The 25,415-nt window shown below is 36.9% G+C and overlaps 1 protein-coding gene across 3 annotated transcripts; it reads left to right on the forward strand.

Annotated features, from left to right (window-relative positions):
• The first annotated feature begins 960 nt into the window (after nt 1–960).
• LOC140980411 (uncharacterized) lies at nt 961–24,195 on the forward strand. 3 transcript variants are annotated; one of them, XM_073446209.1, is made up of 5 exons: nt 1,549–1,643; nt 1,716–1,817; nt 1,916–1,981; nt 23,886–23,955; nt 24,053–24,195. In XM_073446209.1, the coding sequence occupies exons 1-4, from the start codon at nt 1,593–1,595 to the stop codon at nt 23,913–23,915; spliced, it is 249 nt and encodes an 82-aa protein (XP_073302310.1). In that variant the 5' UTR covers nt 1,549–1,592; the 3' UTR covers nt 23,916–23,955; nt 24,053–24,195. The 3 variants fall into 3 exon arrangements, 1 of the variants encoding a protein (XP_073302310.1); XR_012175944.1 differs by lacking the exons at nt 1,549–1,643; nt 1,716–1,817; nt 1,916–1,981 and adding exons at nt 961–1,182; nt 23,584–23,795; XR_012175945.1 differs by lacking the exon at nt 1,916–1,981 and adding an exon at nt 23,584–23,795 and having other exon boundaries at nt 1,581–1,817.
• Nucleotides 24,196–25,415: the final 1,220 nt, after the last annotated feature.

Here is a 25,415-nt window from a genome sequence, read left to right on the forward strand (position 1 = left end):
AGGCCAAGGCCAAGTTGGCCAGTGAGAGTGTTGCTGGTGTCCCCGCCGCCCAGTACTGTGGTTACATGTAGATGGATCCATCGCCCAATACGAAGACGTAGATGAACACGAAAGTCACAATTAACGATCTGAATTCAACGAAAAGGAAAAAGGAATACATATATGTTGATGATAATATGCATACGAATATGTTGAAGATGATATGAAAATGTTTATGTTTAAAGTTTGTGCATGTCATGAAAATGGTATTTTACGTAAAAGTATTTTTCACTGTTTCTTGTGGTTTTATAAGTATTATTTGGTATCAAGAATATGATGTGTTGAGTCTTTAGACTAATTAGGTGTGATTGATGTATGTGAGTATGATAATAATGTTGAAGGAGGCTTGGATGCCTGAGATTTGACTGGACTGAAGGTGTACACGACCCGAGGACCAGCGCTTCTATTTTTCGCATTTACGTATATGATTATGTTAAAAGATTTTACGACTATTTATTATTGCTTTTGAGAGATTTTTGAGAGTTTATGTAAGGGATATACTGTTAAAATTTATTGCTTCTTAAGTTTTGTAATCGTTGGAAGATTTTATGATTGAACTATTTATTTGGATTTTCAAATACTAGTTGGCTGGTTTTATTTTAAAAAAGGTGCAAAAGTATTTTATGTATACGTATATTCAGTGGCCGAATTTTGAGAGCTTCGAGAAAAAAAAATTTCTAGTACTTTTTAAGCAAAACGAATAAGCAGACGTTTAAAAAATAATCTTTTTGTTGCTTGTGTATAACTCTTATTTGACCTTTTGCATTTGTATGAATGTTGTACACTTTGTTCAAGTCAGTCTTGCAAGAGAACTTGGTAACATGGTAGCTAGCGAAAAATGTTAGAACTTTGTTGCTTATAATTATAACTTAACTTGCTTATGTTTTGGTGGAATCAATACTTGTGCTGAATGTCAAAACTAAAGGCCCTACATTTATGAAAGAAATTTGGTGTAGACCTAGCACGCTGCCACGTATTAAGATTCGATGTGATGATATGGGACGTCCTATTGGATCAAGAAGAAATAAATTTAATGATTTTTTGGGTACTTTGGCAAGAAATGGCAAATTTTGTCTGATTGACGTGGAAGATTGGCATAAAATGCCCCTGGATAGTAAGAAAAAAATGCTAGATGTTATAAATGTAATTGAAATGTTATTGAATAATTTTAGTATTAAATAATTTTTTACTATGATCAGGGTAAATTGTCTAATGCCTTAGGAAAAGTACGACCTTCTTCTTGGAACAGAAAGTTGGACGCTACGTTCAATATTAGCAAAAAAATGAAGAAAATGGAAGTCAGAATTACTAAAAAATAAGTATTATGATCCTGAGTTGCCAATCCAAGTTCTTCTTCAAGAAAGAGATAAAAAAAGCTTTTTTAGAACAATATGTGAAACTAGTTGCTCCGTGGAACTCAGAAAAATCAACGGTATACAATATTTTATATGTTTATAAAAATGTTCATATAAACTTTTTTCTTGTGTACCAAGTTGAATTTAATGTATCAAGAGAGAAGTGAAAAAAATAAGATTGCTCGAAACTAAAAGATAATGAATCAGACAACTGGAAGAAGATCTTTCGCTCAAGTGCAACAAAAATTGGTAATTTATCTCATTAATCTTATAATTCTACATGCATTAGAATCTACAAATTTTTAACCAATTACATATTAGAAAAAAGAAAAAGGGCGACCTCCATCACGAGTTGAATTATTTCATGCTTGTTTCACTCATGCTAATGGAAGTCCCTCAGGCAACATTGTGGCAGAAAAATTGGTAAGTTGTTTTTATAAACTTCAACAAGATTACTTTCAAAGATATTAGTTTTCATAATCACTATGAATAAATTATGGGTTTTGATTTTTTTGTTGAAGGCTGCAATGAAAGAACTAGAAAATCAACCTCCAGAAAATGATGATTATCAAATTGGTCAAAATGACGTATTTGCTCAAATCATTGGACCAGATAGACCAGGCCAAGTGTGTATGCTTGGTGATGGTGTTAACCTGTTGGAAACTTAATTTCGGATGTTTTACAAACCGATTATTTATTGGAACTAACTGATCAAATATTCGATCTATACAGCTTGCCTAACTAAAGAGTATCGCGCACATTATCTAAGGCAACCGAACCCAGCTGAACTGAACTTTCGAAGAAAACCAACTGATCAGTTGAACTTAATTGAATTCTCAAAGATAGCTGACTGATCAGTTGGAAACCGATCAGTTGATATATTCAGCCATATGCTTCCTTCAACTAAACATATCTCGGGAAAGAACGATCAACCGAGAAAGAGACATAGAAGATTGCAACGCCGCACTTAAATCAATACAGCTTAGAACAACGCATTTCGGCGAAAGCAGTTAAGACGCCGCATCACAATAAATGAAGGAAACAATATCCAAGGAATAATCAAGTAAAAAATCAACGGATACAAAGATTCAAATTCATCTCAAGTTGCCGTTGGAAAGGAAGCATATAAATAAGTGAACAAAGCAGATGAGAAGAACAACCATCAACGCATTATTGAAGCTTGCTGTTACGCTGCTAAAATCACAATTCACAGCTCACATATATCAGATATATCAGTAGCATCTAAAGCTACACTTTGAGCGTGTAAGCACTTTGTAATTCAATCAAGAATATATCAGTTGTGTTAAGACCAGTCACGAACTGATAAAAGCTGTTGTATGCTAAGAGTTTCAGTTTTGGCAGTGTTAAGTCCAAACTGAAGTGGGTCAGTACAAGTCTTGTATTCGATCAAAGTCTTTTAGTGGAAATCCTATCCTTGAGATAGAAGGGGTGACGTAGGAGTGATTGAAATCTCCTAACATCCAGAAACAATCCTTGCATACTTTATTTCAGTTTTGTATTCTATCTTTCAGTCAGTTATTTTCCGCAACTACTTTTAGTTTAACTGATTGTCATTGACTAACAAGATTCTGAGAATCAGTTTGTCACCAAATTGAATTCAAAATTCGAAAAGATTCATTTTGATTGTGAGTGTTTATTCAACTCCCCTTCTAAACACTGTTGATACGTTAATCGATCCTATCAAGTGGTATTAGAGCAGTTGAATCTTGTTCTTGAATACTTTTGATCTATAAATTTGCTAGCATGACTTCATTCAACAAAATCCCTATGTTCTCCAGAGAAGAAGTTGATGATTGGAAAATCATAATGCAGGCTCATTTAGCTGCACAAGAAGATGACATGTGGTATGTCATAACTGATGGACCCATGAAGATTCTGAAAACTAATACAGCAGTTGCCATAACAGAAGGGGCACCACAAAGAATAGAAAAGCCCAGAGAAGAATGGACAACTGAAGATAAAAGAAAATCCAATCTTGATAATGTGGCTAAAGACATTCTGTACAAGACGCTGGACAAAATAACTTTTAGCAAAATAAAGATGAGTAAGACAGCCAAAGAAATTTGGGAAAAGCTGATCCAGCTTAGTGAAGGAAATGATCAAACCAAGAAAAATAAACTTTCAGTTGCAGTTCAGAAGTTTGATAATATCAAAATGAAAGCAGGAGAATCCATGCACGAGTATGATGAATGAGTAAGCAGTATCATCAATGAGTTAAATGCACTTGGAAAAGTATATACAAACAAAGAGGTTGCATTGAAGGTAACGAGAGGTCTTCCCAAAGAATGGAATGTCAAAACTATGGCAATGAGATAATCCAAAGACCTGAACCAGATTAAACTTCATGATCTATTTGCTGATCTTAAAGCTTATGAGTTCGAACTACAAACCAGAGAAGGAGAACCATCCACACCAGCAGCCACAACTGCTCTAGCTGCTGTCAGAACAGAACCAACTAGTTCAGTTGAGAAATATCCTGATCAGTTAAGCAATGATGCTATGTCACTATTCATCAAAAAGTTTGGAAGGTTCATGAGAAAGAATCAAGGAAACTTTCAGAAGTCATACGAAAAAAACAACTCCAAAGATTAAACAAATGCTTGTTACAATTGTGGAAAATCAGGTCACTTCATTGCTGACTGTCCTAAACCCAAAAAGGACAGTCAAGGCTCAACTGATAGAAGAAAGAAATCATATGAGAACAAAAGAAAACCCAAGGATGATAAGAAGTCCTTCAGAAAGAAACATGAGGTACTCTTAGCCGAAGAAAGCAAATCTAAATGGGCAGAAACTGTCACGTCCCGAAACTTGGGATTTGACACCGGCGTCGTTTAACAATCACACAACTGAAACGACCAGCCTCGTAGCATAGTATACACCGAAAACCAGTTTATTATTCATAATTTCTGAAAAACCATTGTCTTTACAACTGAAATAAAATAAATTCGCGGAAAAGTCTAACATCAAATTTAAATTTCTAAAATTTAAAAAAATAATCCTGTCTACCAAATTCAAAAATAAATTAATCACCATCCCCAAAACTGTTCCGATTCTTGTTCTTCTACATGTTCTTCGGATTTATCTGGGAAAGGTTGTAAGGGGTGAGTATTTTCGAAATACTCAGTAAATGGGGGAATTATCGAACACCACATAAAAAAATTCCATGTTTTCGAAAATAACATATATTTACAGCATGTTTTTCATAGTTTTAACACTGCAAGTTTTCACCTTTCATGGTTTACTGACGTTAGTCCCTAAGTTTTAATCCTCTGAGGGGACGAGGCCGTAAAACAGTTCTATCCCACTGTTAAGGGCCATATGTTGGAATTCCACCCATTTTCAGGGAAATTCTCACAGTGTCTCACAAAACGTAACAAGATTTAAAAAACGTAGACGGTGTTCGACCGCATTTTTTTTTCTTTAAAAAGAAAACACATAACCCAAAAATTGAAAATTTAAAATTTAAAATTTGCCCACTTACCTTAAATTCTTGATGCAAAATTACGTGAATAATTAGGGTTGCTTGCACAGGAATTTTCGAAAATTCCTCTTCAACGGCTAGACGGCGGCAGCGCTTCGCTGTGCTCGAAAATTCCTATGGAGACTAGAGGGGAGTCTCGAAATTTTTGAGAGAATTTGGGTGTAATTTTCGAAAACTAGGGCCCTCCTATATATAGGGGTTGGCTGCTATCGTGATCGAGAGTTACAGTGCGTTTGAACTGTGAATCAAATCTAAAATCATGATATATCCGTGATCTAGGTAGATATTCGAAATCTCTTTCTTCCTTCCCCACCTAATTTTCGAAAATGGCCTAGTGTATATTGTTAGATTTCGAATTCTAGGGATTTTATTATCTCTTGCTTGATCTTTTATCCCGGTATCTCAATATCAACTTAAATCTTAGACATTTATCTGCTTATTTTCAAAATTCCTTCTTTAATTCCTTAGATTGAGATAAATTTATTCCTACCAAATTTTCAAGTTTAAAAATAAATAATACTATCTTAATTTCGAGCTTCAAAATTTTGTACACGATAAAATTATCTACACAACTTAGATAACCTTAAAACAAATCTTATATTCTGAATGATTTAAATATTAATATCCAAGATTACACCATCAAATTATTAACCTGATATTAAACTGATATGATCATGATATTACAAAATCCTGGGTTTTACATCTCTCCCTCCTTATGGGAAGTTTCGTCCTCGAAACTTGGGTTGGCTTGGTCTATGAAGAGGTATGGGTATTGGTCCCTCATCTTTTGTTCTAGCTCCCACGTGGCTTCTCTTTCTGTGTGGTTAGACCATTTCACCTTGACGTAGGGAATGATTCGTCGTCTTACTACTTGATCCTTGGTGTCCACAATTCTAATGGGAACTTCTTCGTATTTCAGCTCTTCTCCCAAGTTACTTTCGATCATGAGCGGTTCTGCTTCCAACACGTGGCTTGGGTCCGAGATGTATTTCCGTAGTTGAGACACGTGGAACATGTTGTGAATTCTAAACATGTTTGGTGGCAGTGCCAATCTGTATGCTAGCGTGCCCATTTTTTCCAAAATTTCGAAGGGTCCCACATAACGAGGGTTCAGCTTCCCAGCTTTACTGAATCGGACCACTCCTTTCATAAGCGAGACTTTTACGTAGGCCTTTTCACCAATATTGAATTCTACTGGCCTTCTTTTCAGGTCTGCCCAACTCTTTTGTCGATCTTGAGCTGCCTTGAGTTTCTCTCGGACTACTGTAACCTTGTCTATCGTTGTCTGTACGAGGTCGGGTCCTACTATTCCTTTTTCTCCCACTTCATCCCAATATAATGGTGATCGGCATTTCGTCCCATACAGTGCTTCATATGGAGCCATCCCAATACTGCTGTGATAGCTGTTATTATAAGCAAACTCGATCAATGGTAGGTGATTGCTCCAATTGCTACTGAATTCTAGAGCGCAGGCTCGCAGCATATCTTCCAAAGTTTGAATGGTCCTCTCGGTTTGGCCATCGGTCTGTGGATGATAGGCCGTACTAAGTGTCACTTTTGTTCCCATGGCTCCTTGGAAGCTCTTCCAAAATCGCGAGACGAATCTTGGGTCTCTGTCAGACAGGATGCTCACTGGTACTCCATGAAGTCGTACAATATTATCCTTATACAGTGCAGCCAACTTGTCCAGATTGTAGTTCATACGGACGGGTAGGAAGTGTGCATTTTGTAAGTCTATCTACGATTACCCATATTCCGTCCTGCCCTTGCCTTGACTTTGGTAACCCTACCACAAAGTCCATGGAGATATGTTCCCATTTCCATTCAGGTATTTCTAGAGGTTGCAATAATCCTCCAGGTCGTTGGTGCTCTGCTTTGACCTGTTGACACACTTGGCATTTAGCGAGAAATTCTGCCACGTCTCTTTTCATTCCATTCCACCAAAAATTGCTCTTAAGATCTCTGTACATTTTTGTACTCCTTGGATGGACTGAAAATTTAGACTTGTGTGCTTCTGATAGTATTTCCTGGCGAAGGTTATCGCTGTCTGGTACACACAGCCGTCCTTTCATCCATAAGACTCCTTTGTCATCGATTTGTAGATCTTGCGACTTCCCACTTTCTACTTGTCTCTTAAGTTTCTTTAGCTCAGGGTCTCGGTCTTGGTTTAGCTTGACGGTCTTTTGCAGACATGGTCGAGCGGAGAGTGAAGCTAGAGTGGTCTTGTTTCCACTTTTCCGACTCAGAGCATCGGCCACTTTGTTCGCTTTACCTGGATGGTAACTTATAGTCAAGTCATAATCCTTCAGTAGTTCGATCCACCGCCTTTGCCGCATGTTAAGTTCCTTTTGGGTGAACAGGTATTTGAGGCTCTGGTGATCTGTGAAAATTTCGCACTTGGCGCCATAGAGATAGTGTCTCAAGATTTTTAAGGCAAAAACAACTGTTGCTATCTCCAGATCATGCGTAGGGTAGTTTTGCTCGTGCTGTTTCAACTGCCTCGCTGCGTAGGCGATCACTCTTCCCTCTTGCATGAGCACGCATCCTAGACCTTCCTTAGATGCGTCACTGTAGATGTTGAATTCTTTACCTTCCGTGGGTAAGATTAGTACTGGCGTGGATGCGAGCTTTTCTTTTAATGTCTGAAAACTTTTCTCGCAACCTTCGTCCCAGACGAACTTGGAATTCTTCTGAGTGAGTTTCGTCAGTGGTATGGCGGTCGAAGAAAAACCTTCGACGAACTTCCTGTAATAACCTGCAAGTCCAAGAAAGCTCCTGATGTCTGTGGCGTTCTTAGGTTTTGGCCATTTTGTAATTGCCTCGACTTTCCTGGGATCCACTGATACTCCTGCTTCAGAGATTACGTGTCCTAAGAAGGATACAATCTTTAGCCAGAACTCACATTTCTTAAACTTAGCATAGAGCTCCTTTTCTCTCAAAGTCTGAAGTGCAATGCGCAGATGCTCTTCGTGATCTCTTTCGTTGGAAGAATAGACGAGGATGTTGTCAATAAATACCACTATGAACTGATCCAGGAATGGTTTGAAAACTCTGTGCATTAGGTCCATGAAGGCTGCAGGCGCGTTGGTCAGCCCGAAAGGCATCACTGTGAACTCATAATGTCCATATCTTGTCCGAAAAGCTGTTCTGGGGATATCTTCTGCCCTAACCATCAGTTGGTGGTATCCCGTCCTCAGATCCAGTTTAGAAAAGACTGCGGCTCCTTTAAGCTGATCAAATAGGTCGTCAATCCTCGGGAGGGGGTATTTGTTCTTGACAGTGATCTTGTTTAGTTCTCTATAGTCGATGCACAACCTCATACTCCCATCTTTCTTCTTTACAAAAAGTACTGGAGCTCCCCATGAGGACACACTGGGTCGGACTTGCTTTTTGTCCAGTAATTCTTGGAGTTGTTCCTTTAACTCCTTGAGTTCAGCTGGCGCCATCCTGTAAGGTGCTTTAGAAATTGGAGCTGCACCAGGAACCAGATTAATTTCGAACTCAACTTCGCGGTCCAGGACTATCCCTGGGAGTTCTTCTGGAAAAACATCCGGGAACTCACATATTATTGGGATGTCTTCTATCTTTTGTTCGGCTTCTCCTTGCACTTCGCTAACCATTGCTAGGTAGATATCTTCTCCGGATTTCATTGCCTTCTATGCTTGGGAGGCGGAAAGGAGTGATTTCCGTTCCTTGGATTTACCATAATACACGATCTCTTCCTGATTCGGGGTTCGGAGTTTAACTCTTTTCCCTTTACAGTCCACTATTGCATTGTTTTGGCTAACCAATCCATTCCTAGAATGATGTCAAAGTCGGCCATGACTATTTGTATTAGGTCTGTGCTGAATTTTTGATTACCGATACTGATCAAACAGTCTCTGTGAATCTCGTGAGTTTCGATGGCCTTATTTGTAGGTGTGGCTATTCGAAAAGGTTCAGGTAATAATTCGGGCTTAAGTCCTAGTTTCTTAGCGAGTCTCTTAGATACAAATGAATGCGTGGCACCACAATCAAATAACGCATAAGCAGGCACTTTTTGAATAAAAATGGTACCTGACACGACTTCAGTGGCGTCGTCGGCATCTTCTTGAGTCATAGCAAAGACCCTGGCGTTAGGCTTGCTTTCCTTTGGCTTGTTAGGGTTAGTTCCTGAATTTGGCCCAGTCCCCTTATTGGGTCCGGCTGCTTGGTTGGCAGCAGTAGGACATTTAGCAATTCGGTGTCCCGCTTTTCCACATCCGAAGCATACACCACTGTTTCTTCGGCATTCTCCTAGGTGTCGTAAGTGGCAAGTTGGGCAAGGCTTAAGTTGACTGCAGGCGGGGGTCCATTCCCTTGCTCGTTCTCTTGTCTAACCTCACGGTCAGTGTTAGCATAACGCGGGTTGTGATTCTGTCTCGGGGGTCTGCCGGCTATTTCCTACAATCGCATCGCAAGTTCTAAGAGTTTGTACGAGTAAAGTTCATACTATAGATTGTGCTGAAATAAATTGAAATCAATGAATCAAATAAAACAAATTTTTATTGATTTCTCAAAAGAACTAAAATGAACATGACCAATCTAAAAGAAATAAAAGTCATACTGAATGAAATAGCAACAATGGAAAAATAATAAACTCATAGAACAAAATCACTAAGACATCCTAGTCTAATCCTCTATCTCTCCATCCCCAATGGCTGCTATAGGCTCCTCAATCTCTATAGGCTCTTTCTCTTCCGGCTCATCCTCCGGATCTCCTTCCTGAAGTAGCTCTACCATATGAGTGAGCTGGGCATTCTCTGCATTAAGTTGGGCCACTTGTGTCTTCCATACCTGAACGTCTGCCTCTGCCTCGTCCAACATATCAATGGTAAGCTGGTGGCGCAGTTCGTAATCCCTCTTATTCTGATCTTGTTCTTCAGGACCTCACCCTGTTGAGCCAGATGATGGTTCACCTTTGAAATGCTGTTTATAGCCTCACTTAAATTCTCCAGTCTCTTCTTGCTCCTGGCATTTTGCTGTTTTTCTTCTTCCAATTCTTTTCGGTATCGGTCGATGTCTTCATGCAGCTTTCTCTCTTGATACAAGCCGTGTTCTATACCGTCCCTCAAATCCATGTTATCTCCTCTTACCAATTCTCTCTGATAGATTGCATTGTTAAGTTGGGTCCGAATTTCCTCTTTCTATGTGGCTAAGGTCGCATTCTCCCGTCTTCTCTCACCTAGTTTGGCTCTAAGGCGCTTTATTAAGCGCGACTGATTATCAATGGCAAGCTGCTTCATGTGGATTGCAGCTTGGGCACGAGTGCGAAATTGGGGAGACATTTCCTGAAAAAAGAAAAGAAAATGCTCAAAATATTATAAATATGATAAAATATCAGGATAGAGTAAAGTACTGAAAATTAAAAGATTTTCGAAATTCCCAAAATGGAAAGTTTTAAGATAGACATATGGATTCGAAGAGTATATCGAGAGGATTTCAGATCAGTTGACGGAACCGAATTCGGAGTTTCCTACGAAAAAATCGAAGGACGTATGCTGGTGGGTTGACTCACTGACTCGGCCGAGTTGACTCGCCGGGTTGACTCGCCGGAGTATGACCGGAGCAAAGGCTTAGGACGGCGAAGGGGTGAGGGTCACGGAACCGGTGGTGGCACGGCCAGAATCGGTCGGGAAACTACCCAATTTAACCGGAAACTCGCTCAAAATCGGTTAACTCACTTGAAATTGGGCGTTTCAGATTAGCTCATCCGAACTCAAAATTGATGGTTGAGAAATGTTACCCATGGATTGTATATTGTTTGGGTAAAATTAATTGAAAATCGGAGTAGGATTGGTAGGGTAATTGGACGAAATAATATTCGAGTTAGGGTTCATACGCCAATTTCGTAGATCTGAAATTCCGGTTTCACACGAACATGAAATCTGAAATTGTTTGAGGGCTTTTTTTCGTCTTGTCGAGGCGATTCGGAGAATGGTCGCCGATCGGAAAGAAGATGCCGGAAGAGGCCGGAATCGGCGAAGAACGCGGCGACGCGCTACGGCGCTGTTTGGCCGAAAATTTCTCGAATTTTTTTTTTTTTTGAAAAGTCGATTTTTTCCTCTCGGATTATGAACCTGGCGGCTCTGATACCACTAAAATGTCACGCCCCGAAACTCGGGATTTGACACCGGCGTCGTTTAACAATCACACAACTGAAACGACCAGCCTCGTAGCATAGTATACACTGAAAACCAGTTTATTATTCATAATTTCTCAAAAATCATTGTCTTTACAACTGAAATAAAATAAATTCGCGGAAAAGTCTAACATCAAATTTAAATTTCTAAAATTTAAAAAAATAATCCTGTCTACCAAATTCAAAAATAAATTAATCACCATCCCCAAAACTGTTCCAATTCTTCTTCTTCTACCTGTTCTTCGGATTTATCTGGGGAAGGTTGTAAGAGGTGAGTATTTTGGGAATACTCAGTAAATAGGAGAATTATTGAACACCACATAAAAAAATTCCTTATTTTCGAAAATAACATATATTTACAGCATGCTTTTCATAGTTTTAACACTGCAATTTTTCACCTTTCATGGTTTACTGACGTCAGTCCCTAAGTTTTAATCCTCTAAGGGGGCGAGGCCGTAAAACAGTTCTATCCCACTGTTAAGGGCCATATGTTGGAATTCCACCCATTTTCAGGGAAATTCTCACAGTGTCTCACAAAACGTAACAAGATTTAAAAAACGTAGACGGTGTTCGACCGCATTTTTTTTTCTTTAAAAAAAAAACAAATAACCCAAAAATTTTAAAATTAAAATTTGCCCACTTACCTTAAATTCTTGATGCAAAATTACGTGAATAATTAGGGTTGCTTGCATAGGAATTTTCGAAAATTCCTCTTTAACGGCTAGACGGCGGCAGCGCTTCGCTGTGCTCGAAAATTCCTATGGAGACTAGAGGGGAGTCTCGAAATTTTTGATAGAATTTGAGTGTAATTTTTGAAAACTAGGGCCCTCCTATTTATAGGGTTTGGCTGCTATCGTGATCGAGAGTTACAGTGCGTTTGAACTGTGAATCAAATCTAAAATCATGATATATCCGTGATCTAGGTAGATATTCGAAATCTCTTTCTTCCTTCCCCACCTAATTTTCGAAAATGTCCTAGTGTATATTGTTAGATTTCGAATTCTAGGGATTTTATTATCTCTTGCTTGATCTTTTATCCCGGTATCTCAATATCAACTTAAATCTTAGACATTTATCTGCTTATTTTCAAAATTCCTTCTTAAATTCCTTAGATTGAGATAAATTTATTCCTACCAAATTTTCAAGTTTAAAAATAAATAATACTATCTTAATTTCGAGCTTCAAAATTTTGTACACGATAAAATTATCTACACAACTTAGATAACCTTAAAACAAATCTTATATTCTGAATGATTTAAATATTAATATCCAAGATTACACCATCAAATTATTAACCTGATATTAAACTGATATGATCACGATATTACAAAATCCCGGGTTTTACAGAAACTGACAGTGAGGAGTCAGAACCAGAAAGCTCATGCAGCTCTAGTGATGATGAGGAAGACAAGTGCCTGATGGCTAATGATGCAGAAGAAGAATTATCTAGTCAACAGGTATTTGATTTCAGCTCAACTGATTTTACACGAGAAGAACTCATTCTAACACTCCATGATATGGTAAATGAATATCAAAAGCTTGCATCATTATTCGAAAAAAACAAAGCAAAGCAAACTGATCCCACAGACAATAAAACCAAAACTGATGAATAATTTGACGGGTTGAGTCTGAAAAGGGAAATTGCTGAGTTAAAAGCAGAAAGAAACAAAGATCAGTTATTAATCCAAAAGTTGATTCTTGAAAACTCAAAACAGACTGAGCTCGTTCAATCTTGGAACAAGTCATCTACTGCAATTCACAAAAATCAGTTTCTGATAAAACTGGTTTAGGGTTCAACACTCAAGGAGAAAAGTGTCCAAATGACACTCAACCATAGCTAAAAATAGACAAGGGGAAATATATTCACTTTGTTAAATCAGCAGTAGTACAAGAACAAATTGAGCCTAGTAAGCTGATTGAGCAACCTGCTGTAAATATGAACAAGGCTAGAAGATATGGGATTGGTTATAGTCACAAATCCTCCACTGATTCACAACGTCAGTCATCAAAGAGGTTTCACAAAAACTATTCAAATAGCTACTTCAATTACTATAACTGCAAGCCAGTTCAGAAGAGATACAGACTAAACAATCAGTTGAATAAATCTAAAATACATAATGTATCATCTGTACACTACACACCATGCACACAAAAGCCGAGAAAAACAATTTGGAGTACAACTACTGGAAAGTCTTTTAGACTAATCCAAGTGTGGGTTTCTAAGGGACTAATCAGCTCAGGACCCAAATAAGTATGGGTACCAAGTTTTATTATGTGTGTGATTGCAGATAACAGGTACAAATAAGAACTCAATATGGTATTTGGACAGTGGATGTTCGCGACACATGACAGGAGATGCAAGTGTGCTATCTCAACTGACCAAATACAGTGGTCCAAACATCAGTTTCGGGGACAATTCCAAAGGTAGAACTGTGGGTAAGGGTAAGCTTATCCATGGTAACTTTACTTTTAAAGATGTTCTATTAGTAGAAAACCTGAAGTATAACTTGATTAGTATCAGTCAGTTATGCGACAGTGGATTCTCAGTACAATTTGACAAAAATTCATGTTCAGTCAAAACTTCAACTGATGAAATCATACTAACTGGCAAACGTTGTGGAAACACATATAAAGTCAGTTGGAATGATCAAACTTATGCACCAGTTTGTTTTATTGCTTCCAAGTCATCTAAAAACTGGTTGTGGCATAAGAGACTAAATCATTTAAACTTTAAAACCATTGCCTATCTGAGTAAACATGAACTTGTAACTGGTTTGCCCAAAATAGATTTTTCAAAAGAAAAACTTTGCTCAGCATGTCAGTATGGTAAACAAGTACGATCCTCTTTTAACAACAAGGGTTGTAAATCTTCATCCTGATGCTTAGAACTGTTGCACATGGATCTTTTTGGTCCTATACCAGTCATGAGCTTAGGGGGAATGAAATACACCTTGGTGGTCGTAGATGACTTTTCAAGATTTACTTGGGTTATTTTTCTCAAATCTAAGGACCATACTGCTTCACAACTGATAAAGCTCTTCAAAAGACTTTTAAATGAAAAATCAGTTGGAATTGATCGAATCAGATCTGATCGAGGAACTGAATTCATCAATCAAACTCTTTTAAATTTTCTAGAAAACGCTGGAATTAAGCATGAGCTCTCAGCAGCAAGAACTCCTCAGCAAAATGGTGTAGCTGAGAGAAGAAATCGGAGCCTTAAAGAAGCTGCTAAAACAATGCTTCCTGATTCTGGCATTTCTCAAAGGTTTTGGGCAGAGGCAGTAAACACTGCGTGTGATAATCAGAACAGATCAATGATTAATAAGAATCATATGAAAACACCATATGAGATCTGGCATGGAAGAAAAAGTATAATTACTTACTTCAAAATATTCGGCTGCAGATGTTTTATCCTTGATAATGGTAAAAATTATTTAAAAGCGTTTGATGCTAAATCTGCAGAGGGAATATTTTTTGGATACTCATCAGTTAGTATAGCCTATAGTGTCTTCAACAAGAAAACCCTAAATGTTGAAGAATCAGCTCATGTTGAATTCGAAGAAACTGAACTAACTGATCAAGTTGAGCTAGCTGATCGATTTACAGATATCAGTTTGGACGATGATAACAAAAATGAAAGTCACAGCAATCAAAACAGATTTCAAACACCTGAACCAGAAGTACTGGACCAATCAAATGTACATAAAGTCGTTGCTGATGATCAGTTGATAGAGCATATTGATAACACTCAAATACCAGTTGACGAAGCACCAACTGAGACTGAAAATTGTGTCCAGTTACCAACTGAAGAAATTGTTGATACAACAAATACTGAGTACAGATAGAAAAAATCACACCCACCTGAACTGGTAATAGGAAACCCATCAGATCCAGTAAGAACTCGAAATCAAATGCTAAATTTTTTATCCATTCAGCTTTTGTTTCACAACTAGAACTCAAGAAAACTGATGAAGCTCTTGCTGATCCTAACTGGGTAAATGCAATGCAAGAAGAGCTAAATCAGTTCACTCATAACAATGTCTGGAACTTAGTTCCAAGACCAATTTCAAAAACTATTATAGGTACAAAATGGGTGTACAGGAACAAACTGAATGAAGACGGCTCAGTTGTACGCAACAAAGCAAGACTTGTGCCACAAGGATATAGGCAAGAAGAAGGAATTGACTATGATGAAACTTATGCACCAGTTGCAAGACTTGAGGCAATAAGAATCATTCTTGCTTATGCATCACACAAGAACTTCAAAGTATACCAGATGGATGTGAAGAGTGCTTTCTTAAATGGTCAACTGCAGGAAGAAGTATATGTTGAACAACCTCCAGGTTTTGTAAATCATAGCTTATCTGATTATGTTTATAATTTGAACAAAGCCCTGTATGGTCTTAAACAAGCTCCCAGAGCTTGGTATGAAACCCTTTCAAAATTTCTAACTGATCATGATTTTTCAGTAGGATCAGTTTATAAGACTTTGTTTAAATTTTCTAAAAATAATCATATCTTACTTGTTCAAATTTATGTTGATGACATTATATTTGGGTCAACTAAACCCAAATTGTGATAAAAGTTTGCTAAGTTAATGCAGGACAAGTTTGAAATGAGCATGATGGGTGAACTAACATTCTTTCTTGGACTGCAAGTGAAGCAACTGGAGAGTGGTATATTCATCAGTCAGACTAAATATACAAAGGAATTGCTAAAGAAATTTGGAATGGAATTATGTTCAGCTGCAACCACTCCCATGAACTCATCAGTTAAAATGGACACTGATCAAGGGGGAATATCAGTTGAGGCGACGTTGTACCGAGGTTTAATAGGTTCATTATTATACCTAACTGCTAGTTGTCCTGATATTGTTTTTGCAGTTTGTATGTGTGCCAGATTTCAAGCAAATCCTAAAAAATCACATTTCTCAGCTGCCAAAAGAATTTTGAAATATCTTAAGGGCACACAAAATGTCGGATTATGGTATCCTAAAGATTCTTCTTTAAATTTAGTTGGATATTCAGATGCAGATTATGCAGGATGTAAGCTAGATCGTAAAATCACAAGTGGATCATGTCAGTTTCTTGGAGACCGACTGATTTCTTGGTTCAACAAGAAGCAGAAATCTATAGCTACCTCAACAACTGAAGCAGAATATCTAGCTGCTGGTAGTTGATGAGCACAACTGATCTAGATCCAGCAACAACTGAGAGATTATGGAGTAATTACAAATGAATCGCCCATATTTTGTGACAATACGAGCACAATTGTCATTACCTATAATCTAGTTCTTCACTCAAGGACAAAGCATATAGATGTCAGACACTACTTCATTAGAGATCATGCTTTGAAGAAGGACATTCGACTGGAGTATATATCAACTGGGCAACAAGCAGCTGACATCTTCACCAAACCATTACCCGAGACTAAGTTTTCTTAATTTCGCAATATTCTTGGTTTAATTGATTTATCATAAGAAAACTGTTAATGCTTCTTTACTAATGAAATTGTCTGCAGAAAATAAGGACACAACAATAAACTGAAAATGATATGTTATTAAGAATAAAAACGATTCCATCTTACAGTAGACAATTCAGAACCAACTGAATCCTGCCATTCTGTAATAAAATTGTTCAATTCATAAATTCGGATTTTAGAGAATGATTTAGTTATAGAAATCTTCTTAATCACATGCCACTCCTTCCACAACATTGCTTGTAACAGAACCTTGTCATCGACAAGCTCTGTAACATGTCTGACTTCAAATCGTTTCAAGTATCTTCTAGCTGTTGCTGCTTGAACTCGAGAAGGAGTCGCACCACTACTACTTATTCTCTGCAACTCATGAATTTTGAACCATGTTGACATCACCTTTTTCAAGACATATTCTTCCATCTTCTTCTTCAACTCTTCTAAATAAGCACTTGTTTCTTTAGTAACGTGAACATGCGTACTACTACAAGCATCGGAAATATCTGAATCAGCCATGTTTAAATGATATTATCTCACAACTCACTGCTATTATCGTATTTATAGACAGGTGACATTTAATGTCAAAGAAGTTGAAGAGTCTCAAGCCAACAAAGCGTTTTCTCAATTACTCAGGCTTCTTATCTATCAGTTGCTTATTTGATATCAGTTTGTTAATTACCAGTTGATTCATTTTTTTTAACTGATATCAGTCTGGTTTTTAAATCTTAACTGATTTCAGTTTACACTCAACTAATATCAGTTCTTTAACAGTTCATTTGTTCAGTTAGTAATTCATTTACAACAACTAATGAAACTGCCAATTTGCATGAAAGAAAAAGACAAAATTAACTCAGATAAATAGTTTATTCAAGCATAAACATTAGCTCGCATTACAGCATAATATTTTTCCTCTACATCAATTATCCACTTCTTCAACCAAGTGGATAAAGGTGGAGTGGACGTCCTGGCAAAGCTGTGTGAATAAGCTATGCGCCTCAGGATCTTCAATTCCTTCCGGAGCATCAGCTGATGAATATGACCTTCCTTAAAGACGTCAATCCACTCAGCTATGTGCAAGTGCTCCCGCACCTTCCTCAGCTCTGCCACCCATTCAGGAGTGGTAGTCTCTCCAGTGTTATACCAGAACTCAAGTTCTTGTAACTTCTCCCAGTACTGAAGATTCTCATAGAAGACTTCATCTTCTATCTCAGCCTTCCTGGCCTCCAGAGAAAACGGCGAAGCACTCGAGCTACTCGCACCAGCCATTTCTTTTATCTTAAATATTTCACTAATATGACTGAAACTAACTGTGTTACTTCTATTTATAGACGAGAGTTATGGAAGCTAAAGGGCCGTGCACGTTCAAGCAAACAATAAATTCCTTAAATTTTAAATTTATTTTTATTGTCATTTTTAATTATTTTGCGCACCCATTAAGGGGGAATATTAGTTTTTAAGAGGTTAACTGAGAAGACAATTGTTTGTAAATTCTCAACTGAAACGGATCAGTTTCACAACTGATTGTTCAGTTGGTTGTTTTACAAATCTTCTCACATAAGTTAACAAATTAAAAAAACTTATTATATTCCAAATCAATTGACGTGACTGCAGTTTCATAACGTGGCCTATTTTAAAACCACTCACTTTTTGCACACACGCTTATAGCACACGTACACATATTTTTATTCAAATGTTTTGGACTGACACATGTCCTATAATTCGAACAGTCACGAATATAAGTACTTTACCCGCCCCATTTCAGTTATTCTTCTTTACGCTTATCCAAATTTCTCAGAGCAAAAACAAATTCAAGCATTCTCTTTCGCAGGAAATCATTCAGTTCAAATGGCAAACCAGATCCCAGCTCATATGTTGAATGCTATGGCCATTGATTTTTACTCAATTTTATCAGTTCAGGAAGCTGATGTTAAGAACATTTTTCTGAAGATTGAATTTGCTGGTCTCAGAATGTTTTTGGGACAATCTTTCCAGGAGATCTATCCGAAGTAACTTCTTGATTTCTACTCCAATGGTTCTGTCAATCCTGATGGTATCATCACCTCTACTGTTAATGGTCAATTGTTGACCTCATCTGAAAACTCTTTCGGAGAAACATTTTTGTTGCCGTCTGATGGATTGGCACACCTTGCTGAAGTCAAAGTATCAGATATTGAAGCTATGCAAACTCTTCTTTCTGCTGATGGACGGAAAATCAAGGTCTCTAATCCAAAGAAAGAACTGAAACATGAAGTTCAGTTACGGGCTGATATTGTAGCCAAAGGGCTATTGGCAAAGGCAGGATCCTTTGCTGCTTTACCCTTGGAAAAATTTCAGGCCCTTGCTGTTATTATGGCCGACCGACGACTCAACTGGAAGCACCTCATCTTCAACACTTTGAAGAACATGTTTCAATCCAACAAGCAGTCCAAGGGATTCGCTATTCAGTTAAGCTACCTGATGAAAGTTAAAGGATTGGCGGCTGATGATTCGGAGAGATCATCCAAATTCAAAATTTTCAATGCCAAAAATGTGTTGCCACCCAAGGCCAAACTGGATCTCAATCCTGATCAGTTCATTAAGATCAAAAAGGAAATTGGAGCTCAACAGGTTGCTCCCAAGTCTGTAAAAAGGGCAAAAGCGCTGACTCAACTGAAGATTACAAAGAGAAAGTTGATTAAAAGTGAATCAGAATCGGAGAAAACTCTGTCTCCCCAGGTTGTCAAGAAGCCTAGAAATAAGAAGACAAAACCAATAGCTTCCCTGGAATCTATTCCTACTGAAAGGTTGAAATCATCGGACGCTCAACAACCTATTCAGGCTATTCCATTAACAACCGTTTCAGCTAAAGCCTCAGCAAAAGATCAGTTGCCTCGAACAACTGACCCATCTAAGAAGGAGTCAGTTAGGATCATGTCCTCTCTGAAAACAGTTAATTGCCCTATTTTCTTTGCTCCTGCTCGACCAAAGGGCATCTCTATTCGGGAGACAGTGGAAACTACTCGTTCAAGATTGAACATTCCACACATTCTCACCGACAAGAAAGGGAAGGGCAAGTTGATTGAAGAGCTCAGGCCAACAAATGCAGTTCAAACCCATATCGACCTCATTTGGGAATAGGTAAATGCATTTGCCACAACCAAAATGAAAACTTATGACGCCTGGACTATGTACAGAACTCATACTTTTGCAAAACAATTAAAGAGAAAGTCCCAGCTGAAGAAGTTTATCAGGCTGGAAGAAATTGTCTTGAGGATAGTCAAAGCTGCCACTATCGTGCAGGCCTTGCAAAGAAAAAATTATTTCTTTAATCTAATGAGAGCCAAAAAGTTGGCACAACTGGTTGAAGACCTGAAGACCAACTACATTATTACGAATCCAACTGCCTACAATGATCGAGCAGTGCTTACTCAATTGGATTCAGATCTTACCTCTTTGCACTTACAGATAAAATTCCGGGAAAGAGATCAGGAATTGGTCATTCATGGAGGGCCTTCCGAAGAAGAATAGAAGAATCCACATCACCGAATAAAGAACAAGCTCAGGATATGCCTCGATCCTCTGTTGCTGATCCTCAAATGTACTCAGAAGCTGACTTGACACTCGTCAATATTGATGAAATTATTCAGTCAGTGATTCAAGAATCTCAAACAGAGGAACTTGTTTCTGTTGATCGCTCAACTGATCGAGCAGTTCTAGAGGATCCCGTCTTACCTGAAGAGCTTGTTCAGCCTACTGATGTGCCAGCTTAGTCACCTGGTCAAGAAACTACTGAAAATGTGGAGGCTCAGTTGCTACATTCTGAAAATATTCCAACTGACGAGCCAGTCCTCGTTTCAGCTGAATCTCCAGCAGAAGCACCAGTTCTTGATGCTCTGACTGAAGATACCACAAATTTGCCTATTCAACCGGACAATTCAGTTGCTACTCAGGATCTATCTTCTCCTCCCCCAGATCAAATTGGAGTTGCTGAAAAAATTGTTCCAGAACAGACCATTGCAGAGACAGTTATAACTGACAGGACCTTAGTGGTCTTTGATCCAGTCTCCGAAGAACAAGCACCTGGAACTTCTGGACATTCACCACCTCATTCATCTAATGATCTTGAATTAGTTCTTGAAGAAATTCAGGATATTCCGAATAATATGCATAAAATTCTCTCTGCCATCTCTAACATTCAGCATACTCGACTCGCCCATTCTCTGAAACTGGAACATGCAGAAGTATCTAACTCAGAGAAACTGAAGGCAGTTCAAGCTACCGTGACCTCTCTTTCTTTTGCAATTGCTGAAATCAAAAAGAATAGAGGTATAACAGAAAGTCTCTCAGCGACTCAAGACACTATCAGCAAAAGAGTTGATGCGGTGGAGACACTCGTAACAAGAAAGATAGACTTCATGCAAACCACTGTGCTCAATGTAGTCGCAGACGTAGCCACTTCTGTCAAGATTCTTTCAACCGATGTTAAGAGATTATCTGTCATAATGGAGGCGTTTGACAAAAAAGGGGAATAGATCATCAGATCAGCAGTTCAATGGAGATCAGCTCAATAGATTTGATACAATGAAGCTACAGATTATTTCATTCTTTCATTGTACGAATCTGTACACAACAGTTGATTATTTTATCTACAACGAACTTCAAGATCATATAAGCTTCATTGATCAGTTATTAGTTGCTTAGTTTTGTCAAACACCAAAAAGGGAGAAATTGTTGGAAACTTAATTTCGGAAGTTTGACAAACCGATTATTTATTGGAACTAACTGATCAAATATTAGATCTATACAGCTTGCCTAACTGAAGAGTATCGCGCATATTATCTAAGGCAACCGAACCCAGCTGAACTGAAATTTCGAAGAAAACCAACTGATCAGTTGGAAACTGATCAGTTGAACTTAATTGAATTCTCAAAGACAGCTGACTGATCAGTTGGAAACCGATCAGTTGATATATTCAGCCGTATGCTTCCTTCAACTAAACATGTCTCGGGAAAGAACGATCAACCGACAAAGAGACATAGAAGATTGCAACGCCGCACTTAAATCAATACAGCTTAGAACAACGCATTTCGGCAAAAGCAGTTAAGACGCCGCATCACAATAAATGAAGGAAACAATATCCAAGGAATAATCAAGTAAAAAATCAACGGATACAAAGATTCAAATTCATCTCAAGTTACCGTTGGAAAGGAAGCATATAAATAAGTGAACAAAGCAGCTGAGAAGAACAACCATCAACGCATTATTGAAGCTTGCTGTTACGCTGCTAAAATCACAATTCACAGCTCATGTATATCATATATATCAGTAGCATCTAAAGCTACACTTTGAGCGTGTAAGCACTTTGTAATTCAATCAAGAATATATCAGTTGTGCTAAGATCAGTCACGAACTGATAAAAGCTGTTGTATGCTAAGAGTTTCAGTTTTGGCAGTGTTAAGTCCAAACTGAAGTGGGTCAGTACAAGTCTTGTGTTCGATCAAAGTCTTTTAGTGGAAATCCTATCCTTGAGATAGAAGGGGTGACGTAGGAGTGATTGAAATCTCCAAACATCCAGAAACAATCCTTGCGTACTTTATTTCAGTTTTGTATTCTATCTTTCAGTCAGTTATTTTCCGCAACTACTTTTAGTTTAACTGATTGTCATTGACCAACAAGATTCCGAGAATCAGTTTGTCACCAAATTGAATTCAAAATTCGAAAAGATTCATTTTGATTATGAGTGTTTATTCAACCCCCCCTTCTAAACACTCTTGATACGTTAATCGATCCTATCATAACCCATCTGATTTATGGGGAGAAGTTCCAAGTCGTAGCACATGTAATCGAATAGTGATGGAGAAAAAGACAAAGTTAGAAAAAATGGCTGAGCAAATTAGAAAACAAGGACAACACATTGCAATTTTAGAATCAAGGATTTGCAATCAACCAAACCAAAACCTTGGTTCAAATTACAACAATATACAACACACAACATCCTCTAGTAGTCCATTATCTCCAAAGGTAAAGTCTTTTTTCTAGTTTTATTACTTTCTTATTATATTGAGTTAGTACTTTATTGATTCAACATTGGCTTTTCGGTTTAAGAATATACGTTAGATGTGTAAATGGTTTTTATTTTGTTTATTTTGATATTATTTATTATTTGATGTGGCATAATGAGTTGGAGTTTGCTTTTTTGTAAGCTATGTTTTGTGTGAGCTTATGATTATCTCGAGTGAGCCATTTATTGATTTAGATAGTATATTTTGGTTGAGAATATATATTACATGCATAATCGATGTTTTATTATTTATTGTTTGACATGATATAATTATTTAATATTTAACATTATAATGCTACACAAAAAACTCAAAGTTGTGTATACATATTTTGCATCTCTCTAGTTATAATGTGTTTACTTAGACCTGATGGAAGATTAGTCCAATCTTTACGCTTTTAACCTCCAGACTGTCATTCTTTTCCGAATTTTTCTTTTGCTGTGATTGTTGAAGAAATTCTATTTTCTGATTATTTTAATGAGATCTGAATGTCTTATTCTATTAATTTATCCCCTCTTTTTCTACTGTTGTAATTATATTTTCTTGGACCTTTACTTGCATGTCTTGCAACTTGTTCTTGTGATAATATTTGTCCGATCAATACTGAATGAGATGCTCATTTCAATCTTTACTCATTTTGAAACTGACAGTTTATTTAATATATGCAATTAAATTAATAGATTCTCTTATGCTCTTATTTTCCCAAATTTTGATGGGTTTAATTTATCTATTATCTCGATAGAAGCATTCTTGATTGATGTTGGGCAGTGTTTCACTGTTTCAAAGAGTTGCACATGTTGACTATTTTTTCTAAATGAAATTTTCTATATGATATGTGTACTGTTAAGTAAAATCTCTTGTTTTTTGTTGTCATGAGTTAACTAATTTGAATGATGTTTCTTTATGCTTTTTTGATTTCTGGCTAGCTAGACATACTCATTAGCATAATGGTTGTTGATGATTGTACTTTATAATTATTTTTATGGAAACCTTCTCTTTTGCAGTTTCACGTAGATTGGATGTTCTGTCTCAATAAAAAGTCTATTTGATTCGACGAAAATTGTGGCGAAAGGAGTGGTTCGTAGCATGGATCAAAATACCGAAGTAGGAAGACAGACGTTGGGACCAAATTGGTGTGAAATACAAGTTCTAGTTGTCCTAGAACGAGAAGAGAGTTTGATTAGGTCATTACACTTGGAGGAATGATAGCTTGGCCTTGTCATTTGGTATGATATTCAACTTTTCAATTAACTAGTATTTATTGTTATGTCCGTCACGTTAATATCGTTTTAAACCAATATCAATTATATTTGCAGTTGACAGTTAATGAGGAAGATTTCTACTAGGTGCATTTGGATAAATAATAATTTTCCAGTTTATCATTTGGTATGATATTCACTAGTTTGAATTAAATTTTAATTTCTTTATTTTGTGCTTCTTTAATTTTATTTCATTCATACAAATATATGAATTTTTATTGTAGGTGACAAGATTATTGGATTTTGATTAAGATGAGATGGTTGAAGAATGAAGATGCGTCACAAGTTTGCTTATGTTTTGCTTTACAAGACTTAATTGTTTGCTAGTTCTTAAACTAAATACATTTGGTACATTTGTTGGGGTATAGATGTTTTTCGAGGTAACAAATTTGTCAGTCTTATACATTAATGATTGCAAAATTAATGACAATTATTAGCAATTTAATTTATATTTTAATATTTTATTTGTATTTATGTTAATTTGTTATATCCTTGAATATTGTATCATGAAAATATTTAAAATCGATGATATTTAATAAAATATGACATTTTTTATGTCATAATAGAACATTAAATCGTGTACATAAAAAAAGTCATTGTAAAACTCATATGGAGACATTTCAAAAAGTCATTATAAACAACTATTAATGACAATTTTCAATGTCCTTATAGCTAGTATAGAAGACATTTGTAAGTACCATTACAGATTACATAATGAGACATTTTAAATTAACCTTATAACCTATCATTAGTGACATTTTTTATTGTCACTATAAATAAAATACACGACACTTTTAGCTGTCATTATAAATGATTTTAAATGACATATAAATTTGTCATTATTATTATAATAACAAGGCATGTATAAATGTCTTTAAAACATGAGTTTTCCTGACATTTAAAATTGTCATTATATGAATAATTAGTAACGCGTATGAAATTGTCATTAACATCTTATAATGACATTAAAAAAAATATCAAGAAGTTTAAGATGACATTGGAATAGAGGACATTTGTTGGAGGTGTCACTAAAACTTAAATGTCACTCAATATTGAATATGATGACATTTATGAATGTCACCATAAGCATTTATTCTTGTAGTTGAAATTTCTTACTCCATGTCAAGATTGTTTCGGGGTTTGAGGCATGGTTTAGTATGCTGATTAAATGTGGTCAAGTCTTGAGGGGTCTAGAAAGTCATAAGTCATTTAATTACTTCAGTGGTAAGTTGGTTTAGTATGGTTAAGTATTGAAATTTTAAGTTGTTGGAATAATGTACTAGTATGTATGTGCAGTAGTAGCCCCAAGTGAGATCCAACGCTATGTAAGTATGTTCGACGTGCAAAAGAAAATATTTTACGTTTTTGAGGTATGATAATTGTCTTGTGACCAATTATGAACAGGTTTGGAAGCCGGAGAACGTGTCCGGGGACCTCTCCAACTCGCTAAAGTATGGAAGGGTTTCGATCAGGATTGAAAAGCTGTAAAGTATGATCAGTGACTAATCCACACGGTAAAGTATGACGGGGATCTTATGCATGTGGTAGAGTACATCACTGCCAGCCCAGTATTGTGGTTTTAGACTG

Source organism: Primulina huaijiensis, chromosome 7, assembly GCF_012295235.1.
Source record: "Primulina huaijiensis isolate GDHJ02 chromosome 7, ASM1229523v2, whole genome shotgun sequence".
Taxonomy (NCBI): Eukaryota; Viridiplantae; Streptophyta; class Magnoliopsida; order Lamiales; family Gesneriaceae; genus Primulina; species Primulina huaijiensis.